Source organism: Pelodiscus sinensis, chromosome 1 (assembly GCF_049634645.1).
Source record: "Pelodiscus sinensis isolate JC-2024 chromosome 1, ASM4963464v1, whole genome shotgun sequence".
NCBI classification, from domain to species: Eukaryota; Metazoa; Chordata; order Testudines; family Trionychidae; genus Pelodiscus; species Pelodiscus sinensis.
The window spans coordinates 82,146,920-82,160,388 of NC_134711.1; the positions used below are offsets into that span (position 1 = coordinate 82,146,920).

Genomic DNA, 13,469 nt, shown 5'->3' on the forward strand with positions numbered 1-13,469 from the left:
TGATTTGGCAGCCCGCACTATGGCGACTGGTGTCGTTATGCGTCACGGGGCATGGCTCCACGTCTCGGGAATTCCCCCGGATGTGCAACATACGACCCAGGACTTGCCCTTTGAAGGCAAAACTTTGTTCTCGGAGCATGCTGACTCTAGGCTCCATACCCTAAAGGACACAAGGTCCACCCGAAAGTCCTTGGGTATCCACACGCCGGCCCCGCAGCATCGGCAGCTGCCCTATAGGCAGCAGGGGAGAGCGCAGCCCCAGGTCCCCTGTGGGGATTACTGGAGGCGCTGCTCCCGGGCCTCCGGTGGAGGTTCCAGGGCGGCTGCGCACCCCCAGGGGGCTAGGGGTTGACGTCGTCGCCCCAGGACCGATACCCAGTGGGGAGGTCCCCACGGTCCTTCCCATCAGGGCAAGCCCCAATTTTTATACCCTTTTCGAGAGTCCCGTACCAGTCTCCTGTCCTGGGCCCCCGTTTGGGGCCAGGCTTTCCCTTTTTGCCCATGCATGGGCTCTAATCACATCGGATGCCTGGGTTCTGAACATAGTAAATGGAGGCTATCCTATCCCATTCCTGGGCCCACCGCCTTCAAAACCCCCTTCGCCGTCCTTAGTAAGGGACACCCCTCACGAACACATCCTGTGCCAGGAGGTGTCTGCGCTCCTCGAAAAAGGGGCAATAGAGGAGGTTCTTCCACATCTGCGAGGAAGGGGATTCTATTCCCGTTATTTTGTTGTTCCCAAACCGAAGGGAGGAGTCTGTCCCATCTTGGACCTCCGAAATTTAAACAGGGCAGTCATAAAACACAGGTTCAGAATGGTGACCTTGGCCTCGGTCATCCCAGTGCTACAGTTAGGAGACTGGTACGCGACTCTCGACCTAAAGGACGGTACTTCCATGTGGCGATCAGATCCAGCCACAGGAGGTTCCTCAGGTTTATGGTGGGCCAATACCAATTTCAGTTTACGGTGCTCCCCTTTGGTTTATGTACGGCACCAAGGGTGTTCACAAAATGTATGGCAGTGGTTGCCACGTTTCTCCGCAAATAAGGGGTGCATGTGTTTCCGTACCTCGACGATTGGCTGATCCGAGGTCGCTCTTACGAGCAGGTAGAAGCTCACGTGGCACTCACAAGAGCCCTCTTCCTAAAGCTAGGGCTCATGATAAACGACGAAAAGTCATCCCTGACCCCTCCCAGCACATAGAATTCGTGGGAGCCCTCCTCGACGCAAGGGTGGTAAGAGCGTTCTTGCCCAAGAGCAGGTTCTTCTCCATAGTGGAGCTGATTTCAGGGTTAATCCGGTCCCCTATCACGACCCCTCAGGTCTGCTCCAGGCTTCTGGGCCATATGGCGGCGTGCACATACACGGTGCGCCATGCCAGAATGAGAATGAGACCCCTGCAGGTGTGGTTGGCACAGGCCTTCAGCCAATCCAGGGGTCTTTGGGACTTGATAATCACAGTGCCCCCAGAAATTCTGGGCTCCCTACTATGGTGGACCCAGGAAACTGTGGTACACAGTGGGGTTCCTTTCAATGCCCCTCCCCCCTCCCTTACGCTGGTCACTGATGCATCCGACCTGGGCTGGGGAGCACACCTAGGGTGGCACAGGACTCAAGGCCTCTGGTCCCCCTTTGAACGAACCCTGCACATAAATGTCCAGGAATTGCAGGCGGTGAGGAGAGCCTGCCAAGCCTTCCTGCCAAGGCTCTCTCACCGCTCGATCCTGGTTCGTATGGACAACACAGCAGCAGTATTTTATCTCAACAAGCAGGGTGGGGCACGGTCACCTCCCCTCTGCAAAGAGGCCCTGCGACTCTGGCACCTGTGTGTCACGCACGATATCACGCCTCAGGCGGAATACCTCCCGGGGTGCAAAAACCTGCTAGCAGACACGCTGAGCAGATCCATTGGAGCCCACAAGTGGTCGCTCAAGGACTCTGTTCTGCGTCAGGTTTTCCGCAGGTGGGGTTGTCTCCTCCTAGACCTGTTCGCCTCGGCACACAATGCCAAGTGCCGGAACTACTGTTCCCTGCTGGGGCTGGAGAAATATTCCCTGGGGGATGCCCTAACGGCTGTGTGGCCAGAGGGCATTCTCTATGCTTTTCCCCCGTTCCCGCTAATTTTCAGGGTGTTGACCAGAGCGAGGACATTTCGGTCCACGATCATTCTCATAGCCCCCAGGTGGCCCAGGCAATTCTGGTTCCCCATCCTAGTGGACATGCTTACTCAAGACCCAATAGCACTCCCTCCAGTCAGGGACCTGCTAACTCAGCCTTGGGGCGAGGGGACCGTGGTTCACCCGGATTTCAGGTCTCTCCACCTAACGGCGTGGTTTATCTGTGGTTGAACCAACCTGAAAGGGAATGTTCCCAAGAGGTTCAGATGGTCCTCCTCAGTAGCAGAAAACCCTCTACTAGACGGTCGTACGCTGCCAAGTGGCAGCGCTTCTCGTCTTGGGCGTACCGGAGAGGAGTACACCCGCCCTCGGCTCCTATTCCGGCTATCCTTGACTATCTTTTCCAGCTTCGGTCTAGTGGCCTGTCCTTTTCCTATATCAAAGTCCATGTGGCTTCTCTCTCCACTTTCCATACTGGTACGGCAGGAGTTTCCCTCTTTTCTAACCCGGTGGTTAAAAGGTTTCTTACTGGTTTAGAGAAATTGTATCCCTCGGTGAGGGCCCCGCTTTCCGCCTGGGACCTCAATGTGGTCCTCCACAGGTTTATGTTACCCCCCTTTGAACCACTGGCCACGTGTTCACTGAAGCACCTCTCGTTGAAGGTTGCTTTCATCATGGCCATTACATCGGCTCGAAGGGTTTCAGAGTTAAGGGCGCTAACTGTCGACCTGCCCTACATTGTTTTTTCACATAGCAACGTAAGGGTCCGGCCTCATCCAGCCTTCCTTCCAAAGGTGGTGTCACCTTTTCACCTGTCCCAGGAGATTTTTCTCCCGTTTTTTTCCCCAAAACCTCACACCTCCCCTAAGGAGCGGGTGCTTCACTCCCTGGATGCTAAGCGGGGGTTGGCGTTCTACATTGACAGAACCAAGCCGTTCCGCAAATCCCAACAATTGTTTCTTGCATTTGGGGAAAGGGTGAAAGGCTCGCCTATATCGACACAAAGGCTATCTAGATGGGTGGTGCAGTGCATCACAGAATGTTATCAATTGGCTGGTAAACCTCCACCCAGAGTGAAGGCACACTCTACCAGGGCGCAGGCGTCCTCGGTAGCTTTTGGTGCTCAGGTACCAATCACGGAAATTTGCAGGGCGGCCACATGGTCTTCCCTTCATACGTTTACAGTGCACTATGCGCTAGCACAGCAGGCCAGGGAGGATGCAGGGGTGGGCTCTGCAGTCCTCGAATCTGTAATGTAAATATGTAAATATGTCCTGTTGTCATTGTTCTTAATATGTGCCTTATCCGTGTTGGATTGTCTGAATAAATCCGTTTATTGTTCACCTCTCTTCATGACTCTGGTGGTATGACTGCTCCGACCCCTCCTCCGTGGGGTTAGCTTGGTAGTCACCTACTTCGAATGGACATGAGCAACCACTCGAAGAAGAAAAGAACGGTTACTTACCTGTAACTGTTGTTCTTCGAGATGTGTTGCTCATGTCCATTCGACTCCCACCCTACCTCCCCTTTGTCGGAGTATCCGGCAAGAAGGAACTGAGGTGGGGCAGCGCCGGCAGGGGTACTTATGCCCCGCCATGGTGGCGCCACTCCAGGGGGTGCCCTGCCGGCGCTACGGGTACCATTAGGGAAAACGCTCCGGAAGACGCGGTGCACGTGGTGCGCACACCTACTTCGAATGGGCAGGAGCAACACATCTCGAAGAACAACAGTTACAGGTAAGTAACCATTCTTTTTCAGTAGCTTCAGTACTGGGAACCCTGCTCTTTGGCACCGATGGCACCACAGCCAGCTTAAAAAATTATTTTTTGGGTACTCCTGCAGCTATGTCAGCACAGTTTAGTGACTCTGAGGATGAAGACTTACCTTGAGCTTGAGTGCCCAAAACCTCCTTACCTAAACCGATGCAGCCCCAACGGTGGCAACAGCAGTGGGTACCACTACTCATGTCGCCAGATTGGCCATATTGGGACCCATGGGCTCCATTCAGACAACAGCTCCCTCCCCAACCAGGATGTCAATATCACTTGTCTGCCAGACTTCATCCTTCAAGCTTACACTCACTAGACAGGTCTGAATTTTCCGAAGGTGAAGATGACGTCGATGCCACAGGGGTGGAGCAGCCCTCCCACTCCTCCCTACCTATGCACTCTTCTCCATCCTCGTTGGCAGACACAATCATGCCCCCATCGCTTATGTGTCCGGGGGATGATTTCAAGGCCTTTCAATACCTGTTTAAGAGGGTAACTGACAAACTGGAAATATCCCTCTCCACTCCTCCCAACACACAGCACAAACTAATTAATATTCTTCATACTTGAGCACAAACTAGGCTATCAATATCCATGAATGAGGAATTGATAGATCGAGCTAAGCTCCTCTGGAAGACCCTGGCAACAATCCCACCTACATCAAAGAGGCTTGACAGAAAATACTATGTCGCCCCAAAGGGTGCAGAATTTCTCTTTACTCACCCCTCACCAAACTCTCTAGTAGTAGAGGCGGCAAACCAGAGGGGTAGGCAGCAGACTTTGCGATCAATCCCATATGACAAGGAATGGAAGAGGCTCGATGCCATGGGCAAGATATCATACTCCTCCACCAGCCTCTAGCTATGAATCAACAACTATGTGATGCTTCTTTCCAAATACCCGCATCACATCTTTGACCAACTGTCAACTTTTATTGAAATTGTACCAGACAGAAGAGAGCAATATAAGGCTTTGATGAAGGAAGGTTCCTTAATATCTAGAACCGCACTTCAGTCTGCCCTTGATTCTGCAGATACAGTTTCTAGATCTCTGGCATCTGCAGTGGTGATGAGGCGTGCATCCTGGCTCCAACTGTACAGTTTTCCTAAGGAGGTTCAGAGCACAGTTGAGGATCTCCCATTCAAGATGTCCCAGCTCTTTGCAGACACCACGAATACGACTTTTCATTCCCTGAAAGATTTCCAAGTCATTCTGCGCACACTTGTCATCCAACCTCCTGCCAATAGAAAAAAGTAGAATAGACAATTTACTTATAGGTACAAACTGACGTCTTTCAACCACACTAGACAATACGACAACAGACGGCGTTCCAGACAACCCAGATGTAGACAGTCTTCAAAGCAACCCCTTACCCAACAAGCTCCAGTACGTCAGTCATTTTGAAATCTTGGTCGAGAGTCAGACAGCCCCCATACATCCAGGATGGCAATCCAAGCCTTATACCACATTTGGCTCCAGACTGATTTTGTCCTTCTTGGTGATCCATTACCACCGACAAGTGAGTTCTTGAGATCATCAGCATGGGTTACGTAATCCCCTTTGCCTCCACCCATAACCACCATCCCCGTCCCTCTTCAGGGATACTTCTCATAAGACTGTGCTCCTCCACGAGGCACAACATATCCTGCAATTGGGAGCCATAAAGGAGGTGCCCTGTGAGCACAGAGGAAGAGGTTTTTATTCTCACTACTTCCTCACTACCAAGAAATCAGGGGGTTGGAGACCTATACTAGATCTCAGAGAACTCAATCGCTACGTCCGTTATCATGCTTCAAAATGGTGACCCTCACCACAGTCATACCTGCCCTCAAGAAAGGAGATTGGCTGCCCACCCTGGACCTTCAGGATGCTTACCTCCACATTGCAATATATCCATCACACAGACACTTCCTCAGTTTCACAGTGGCAAACCAACATTTCCTGTACAGAGTCTTACCTTTTGGCCTATTGACTGCCACAAGAGTCTCAAAGGTGCTAGCAGTGGTCACCACTCAGCTCAGAACAAGAGGAATCATCATTTTTCCCTATCTCAACGATTGCCTCATAAAGGGCCTGTCACTTTACCATGTGCAGCAGGCAGTGACAGTTACCAGGGCATTATTCAACAGACTCAGGCTATGCATAAACCTGACAAAATGTGTCTTACTCCTAACACAGACACTAGACATCATAGGGGCACACCTGGAATGCAAAACAGTGATAGCCTCGCTTCCACAGCACAGATTTACAGCAATTCAAGACCTGGTGCATCTGACACAGCTCAGCCCCTGAATAACTACCAGGCAATGCCTGCGCCTCTTTGGTCACATGGCAGCCACCACCTTCATGGTGCCTTATGCATGCCTGCATGTGAGACCGATGCAGACTTGGTTCAGGACAGTGTACAGACTGCATGTACACCCGTTGAACAAGTCTCTCAACATGTCATGCAGCATAAAAGTCTCTTTTACCTGGTGGACAATGTATGCAGCTGGGTCCCTTTTCAACAGAATCCCACAACGCTTACAGTTATTATAGACGCCTCTTTAACAGGTTGGGGGGCTCATTCGTAGGACCAGGTAATTCAAGTCATGTGGGCACCAAACGAGTAACACAAACACATCAACTTGCTCAAGCTCAGAACAGTCTGGTATGCATGCACACACTTCTCCCAGATAATACACAACAATACTGTCCACATATTGATGGACAACATGACAACAATGCACTGCATCAACAAGCAGAACAGTGTCCATTCTTGCCAGCTCTGTCAGGAGGAAGTACAGTTATGGGAATCACATACCTCATCACATTCACCTTAGAGCCACATATATCCCAGGCAGAGACAATTTGTTAGCAGATGATCTCAGCAGAAACTTCTGCCTCAATCATGAGTCGGAGATCAACAGAATGGCCATCAACCATCTGTTCCACAGATGGGGGTTCCCTATGGTGGACTTCTTTACCACACACAGAAATTTATGGTGCCCTCACTATTGCTCCAGAGCGGGATTGGGTCCAGGCTCTCTGGGGAATGCGTTCAGCATCAGATGGGATATGCCTCTAGCATAGACATTTCCACTGATTCCTCTCATCCAGAGAGAGATGCTCAAAATAAAACAGGACAGAGGCAAAGTGATACTGCTAGCACCATGGTGGCTGAGACATACTTGGTATCTGGCTCTTCTGCACGTGGCCAGGTGTCCCCAACATTGCTTCCCCCTCTTCCGTCACTGCTCACGCAACAGAATGGGAAGATTCAACACCCTGTCATTGAGTATCTTCACCTGCACATGTGGCTCCTTGCTGGCTAACCATGGCAGAGATCCAGTGTCCTGCAGAAGTTTAAACTATTCTCACAAACAGCCGTAGACCTGCAACGAGGAAAACCTATACTAAACAATGGCAGCGTTTCACTAGCTGGTGCTTCACTTGACACTGCCCTCCCATGTAGTCAGGAATCCCACTCATACTTACCTACTTACCACACCTTCACAACTCCGGTCTATCCCTCAGTTCTATCAGGGTCTACACTCACAGCCATATCCGCATTCCACCACCCATACTGGATCATTCCATTTTTGCTCCTCCATCAATCAAGAGATTTCTGCGAGGTTTACACAATACATTCCCGCCAACTAAAGAACCAGTTCCCTCATGGGACGTTAACCTCATGCCGAGGGCATTAAGAAGCATACCGTTTGAACCACTAGCTTTGTGCTCCATTCTCCACCTATCCATGAAGGTGGCCTTCCTCGTAGCTATTACTTCCGCACAAAGGGTGGGAGAGTTGGGCGCTCTTATGACCAACTCGCCCTATACGGTCTTCCACAAGGACAAGGTGGTCCTATGGACCCATCCTAAATTTCTTCCCAAAGTACTTACCTCATTCCAGTGTAACAAACCAGTTTACTTACCTATCTTCTTCTCCAAACCTCATGACAATGATAGGGAAAGTGCTCTCCCTACCTCAATGTCCACAGGGTGGTGGCCTTTTCCTTGCAACGAACACGCTCCTTCCGCAAAACGCCTCGCTTGTTCATCTCCTCCACAGAGAGATCTCAAGGACTACCGATCTCTAAACAGAGACTCTCCAAGTGGATCTCAGACTGTATAAGACTGACTTATGCATCTTCAACAAACAGCCTCCTTTGGCCGTAGGTGCCCATTCCACGAGGGCAATGGCTGCCTCCACAACCTTCCTCCATGGTATCCCCATGGACGAAATCTGCAGAGCAGCCACATGGGCTTCTGCTCACACTTTTACTCATCACTATGCCATCCAATCGTATGTAGATACTCGTACTTGATTCGGCCACTCAGTACTTTCAATAGCCGAAACAAGTCTTCCGAAGGTCTCCTCTTCAAGCATTGATACTGCTCTGTAGTCTTGTAAAGGTGGAGCACCCATGAGGACACTCTGTGAAGAGGAAGGGAAGGTTACTCACCCTTGTGCAGTAACTTGGAGTTCTTTGAGATGTGTTGTCCCTGTGGGTGCTCCACCACCCATTCTCCTTCCCTCTGCATTGGATTCTGTTGGGGTCTGCATCAGAGAAGAACTGAGGAGCCAGCTGGCCGTGCATGCTCATTACACATTCCAGGCGTCTTGTGCCTGAGCCTCGCACGCGCAGCCAGCCGGGGGTGGGGGCACTGGTACCAAGAATCTCCGACTGGTGGGCACAGCTGCCCTGGTGCACCTAAAGGTGGAGCACCCACAGGGACAACCATCTCGAAGAACTCCAGTTACTGCACAGGGTGAGTAATCTTCCCTTTCCCATTAAACTCTGAAGGAGAAGGGGAGAGAATTAAGCTATGTGTACCACTGCAAAGTTTTGGCAACAAAACTGATGTTGACAAGTTCCCATTCAAGAGATTTACAGGGCAGCATCATGGTCATCAAAATACACATGCTTACTATATCCTATGCCATTGATAAATTTTCAAGGGAAGATGCAGCCTTTAGTAGGGTAGTACTCTAATCAGTGGTCCCTAACTCTAACCCCACCTCCATGGTGTAGCAGCTTAGGAGTCACCTGATTGGAATCGACATGAACAAGCACTTGAAGAAAAAAAAGTTTATCTGTTCCATAAGCAGTGTTCTTCAATATGTGTTATTCATGTCCATGCCAATAACTCCTTCCCCACTGTCGGAGTAGCTGGCAAGAAGGAACAGAGGGAGGGACAGGGTAGGCAGTGGTATATAAAGGTTAATATAGCAGTGCCACTCTACAGGTCTCCATAGTAGACTCTGCAGGAACTGCTAGGGGGGGAAATCTCTGACACTTGTGCACGTGGTGTGTGCGCACCTGATCGGAATGGACGTGAACAACACATCTTGAAGAATATCAGTAACAGAACAAGTCTTTTTGCTTCCCTCACCTTGTAAGATGACTGTCTCAGCTCCTTTATCTTCAGTCTGCACTGCAACATGTCCCACTCATAGCCCTTTTCACACAAGCTTCACAAATATGTCATATTTCTCCCAGTTCTTACAAGTATCTAGCAGCTGGGCAAACTGTCTAGCAGTTGAGAAAACTTCTCTCCCCACACACTGGTAAGATCCAAAATCTCCACAGTAGTCCAAGCAGGAGAGCATTTGGAGTGCTAGACAGCCAGGATCAGCTGAGAAGAAGACATGAGAACATTCCACACTGAGCTAGGCAATAGAATTTAAAGTTCCCAGGGCTTGCAAAGGGAAAGGGCGTATTGTTGTACCTGGCTGCAGGGCAATGGAGTTCAAAGCATTGACCAGAGTGACTAGTTAAGGGATTGTGGGAAGTTTCCTGGAGGGTAATGAATGTAAAAAAAAAATCCTCTTGTTGTCTGCACCGCATGATTATCCACAGTAAAGGGAGGGAGAAAAGTCCCTCATGGAGGTAGAAGTTTTTTGTCACTGAAACTGGGCATTTTTCATTACTTTTGTCATGTGACAGTGTGAATGATATTGCTGTTTTGTTGCCAAAAGGCAATTTTTGGCAGCAAAAGTTGGTAGTGTAGACCTACCCTTAGAAAATAGAAAAATACTGGATGATGATGTGTTATCTTGTATGTTAATGCAAATGATGAGGAAGAATACAGTGTCTACACTGCTTTGAGAAAGTCACTGAAAGTAAATTAGCAGTAATTTTTAATTTAATTTACCTTTGAATATAATTTACCTGTCCAGACCAACAAACATTCTTTGTGGCTTTTCTGGACTTAGTTTTGCTTTTTTTGCTTTGCTTAGTGTCATCTGATACTCTCTTCTATCCACTTACAGCTAGATTTCTTACTCTGTCAAGGTTCAGACATGAAAACATGAATCATTCCTCTACAATTTTTGCATGGTTTCATTTGGAACCAGATGAAATATAGAAGTTGACTGATTTTCATTTTGAGTGTTGGGAATTGTTCATATTTTTTATGCTTCACAGATGCATATATATTTACAAATATTTCATTTTGATTATTTTCAGACACTGTTTCGACTCTCTATTCCACATCCCACAGCTGATTGTGACTTTGCACAATATGAAATACACAAACTTATTCCTGGCATTGATTTGTTCTCTGATCGCTATAGAGCTGACATCTCCACTGTAGTTGCAAGTCTGAGTTTCCTTATATTTGAATTACATTGTGCAAAGCAAAATCTAATAGTAAGTACTATTGGAAAAACACATATAAATGAATTGTAAATCATTTAATGGAAAATTGTTGTGCTTTATGAGGTGTGTACCCTACATGTTTTGAGAGAGACTTTGGGTAGATATTCTCAAACTTATGGGCTGCCCCTTGAGGGGCATGAAATGTATTTTGAGGAGGGGAGCATGAGAAGCTTTAGGGGAAAAAATACTGTACACATTTAGAGCTGGGCAGCCAGAGTGGCAGCTACTGGCTGAGCATCTAGCTCTGAAGGCAGCACCACCACTAGCAGCAGTGGAGGATTAATGGTGCTTGCCACCCGTACTTCGGCAGTGCTGCTAATGGTGGTGCTGCCTTCACAGGTAGGTACCCAGTCAGCAGCTACCACATTCTGCTTTACCTTCAGAGCTGTTTGGTTAAAGAACAATGGCTGCTGGCCAGGTGCCTAGGGTGGTGAGCATAAACTTCTACAGTCACAAAAAAGGGGAGAATGATCAAATAAGTTTAAGAGCAGCTTCATTGGGGTCTCTACATTTTGAGTGTGGTCAAGAATATTGATGTATTATTTTATACCATGATGTTAAAAGAAATGTTGATGGAAAATTACAAGGGTCTGTCGGCGAGTGTCTCTCTTACGCTCAAATTTTTTTACTCCCTCTTTGAAAGTGTCAATAGTGAGTAGTGCTAAGCTGAGGCATAGGAGTGCTTTTCACATGAAGCCAGATGCAGAGAGAAACTATGATTTTATCCATTTTAAAAATGGAAATGGCTGCAAAGCTAAACAACTGCTGTGCTTGTGGTGTGTCCTCCTAAGTATCTGCTGCCGTTGACTTTTCTGTCATACATGATATGTCATGTCTGCTAAAAATGCATTGCGTGTTTACTGTTCCTAAGCACTTCGGTGGAAAACATGTAATATATGTAATTTCAAGAGCCACTGTATTCCAAGAGTGAGTGTGCACTTGCAATATTTTCAAAGCATGTTAGAGAGCTTTAATTATAGGTCCAGTTGGCAAGTTACTTTGGTTATCCCCACTTTCATTTTCTCTTCTTTCACTTAAAGATCTGTCTTCATCATTTCCCTCCCATACTGATTATCTTTATTAGAGTCATGTGAGGGACTATTTTTTAAAATCCTGCTTCCATCCTGCCTCACAATACCGACTCCCATTCCCACCTGCTCCCACATTGTTTCTTGCATTGTTATCCCACTCCAACTCCTACACACAAAAGCTTTGGATCCTGCAAATCCTGAAAGTGAGAGAGATTCTCCTATGTTACTTTTTTCTTTTTTAAAAGGTTAGTATATGGTATTATATATGCAAACGGAATTCAGGCAACTTTTACTGCTAAAAGAAAAAAATAAATCTTGCTTAAACCATGTAAAATAGTTCAACTCCTGTTACAATAAACAGAAAATCTCTTTCTAGCTCTCATTTAAATTTAAGTATTGAAGCCTTTATTTTTTTTAAAAAAACTTGCTTTACATTACTGAAATTGTGTTTATGGCAAACTTTCTAGAAATTTAGTGTTTTTCTGCATATTATCACAGTCTCTTTTTTTTAACCACTCAATCCCACCCACAACAAAGTACATTTTACCTGCTCCCACTATCATGCTACCAGGTTCTACAGGATCTGTGGGAGCATAGTTTTGCTGCAGGGTTCCAGTCTATATCCCTGTCTTTCACCATGTTCCTACCCATATCCAACATTAATTCTGTAATCTCCTACCTACCAGATTGCTTCTTTCTTATCTATTTTAACAAAACACATACACTCACCTGCTTATCTATCTCAGAGAGATGAATGATAAAGAAATATTTCACACATTTATTTATGCATATTTATAGACATATTGCTTCTGCATCAGGTGGAGTAGTTAGTAGGCCATAGATCAGAGGCACTGCAACAGCAATACTAGTGGGGCCAGAGCTTCATTTCCACAGTACTATCCTGTGCAATCTGTTGTGGGACTGTTTTAGACAACGGACATCGTTAAAGCACATTTAACATGAGGTCAGGTTTAGATATGATAAAATAGCATTTTACAGAATATATTTTTTCAGAAATACTTTGAATTTTCAGAGAAAACATTTAAAGAACAAACTAAGATTCCCCTGAGGAGTTTGTAATACCGACACTGAACTATTAAACTAATTCCATGAGAAACATCAAGTGACATTGTCTAGGGATGTGAAAGGCTAACCAGTTAACTGGTAACCAGTGGGGGTTGGAGCAGCTCCCTGCCTGCCATGGGCAGGGGTCTGCTCGAGTCCCACAGGAGGCCCACTGCAGACAGGGGCTGCTCTTTGCAGGAGCAGCTCCTGCCTGTGATGGGCCTGGATGCCCCATAGGCAGGGGCTGCTTTGGCATTTGTAGCAGCCTCTGTTCATGACAGGCATGGGCATCTCGTAGGCATGGGCTATTCTGGTGGGAACTGGGAGTTGGGAGCCAGCGGCCGCCCCAGCTCTATCAGCCCCACCAAGCAGTCCTGTTTAACCTAACATTTAACCAGTTAACTGACTAACCAGGATTTTACATCCTTAACATTGACCAAAACCAACCAAACAAACAAAACTAAAAACTCTAAGCCAAAGTAATACCGTGTAGCTTATTTACATTTTCCAAGCTGAGAGGAAATTAAAAAGGAAACAAACAGCATTACTGGTGAACAGAAAAGATTATAAACAGATTATAAAAGTTCTTTCAATTTTAATAACCAAATACATTATTACAGGTTGGACCTCTCTTGTCTGGCATCCTTGGGACCTGACTGGTCCCGAATGATGGAATTTACTGGACCAGAGGAGGTCTTCTGCTACCAGCTCCCCAGGCCACCTTCCCTCCCTGGACTGCCCTGGCCCCAGCCCTGCTCTCAGGGCTGCCTCATCCCTGGCCCTGGCCTTACTACCAGGGCTGCGGCAGCTGCTGTATCTCTGGCCCAGGCCCCACTACC

The 13,469-nt window shown here is 47.5% G+C and overlaps 1 protein-coding gene across 10 annotated transcripts in view; it reads left to right on the forward strand.

Annotated features, from left to right (window-relative positions):
• Window positions 1-13,469, forward strand: part of CFAP54 (cilia and flagella associated protein 54) — a 238,111-nt gene that overhangs the window by 155,942 nt on the left and 68,700 nt on the right. For all 10 annotated transcript variants that reach the window (XR_012905249.1, XM_075933796.1, XM_075933789.1 and 7 more), the window contains one exon: window positions 10,343-10,525. Coding sequence is in view for 9 of the 10 variants with exons in the window: in XM_075933796.1 (XP_075789911.1) it covers window positions 10,343-10,525 (183 nt within the window). In the remaining variant the exon portion in view is untranslated. The remainder of the gene's footprint in view (window positions 1-10,342; window positions 10,526-13,469) is intronic.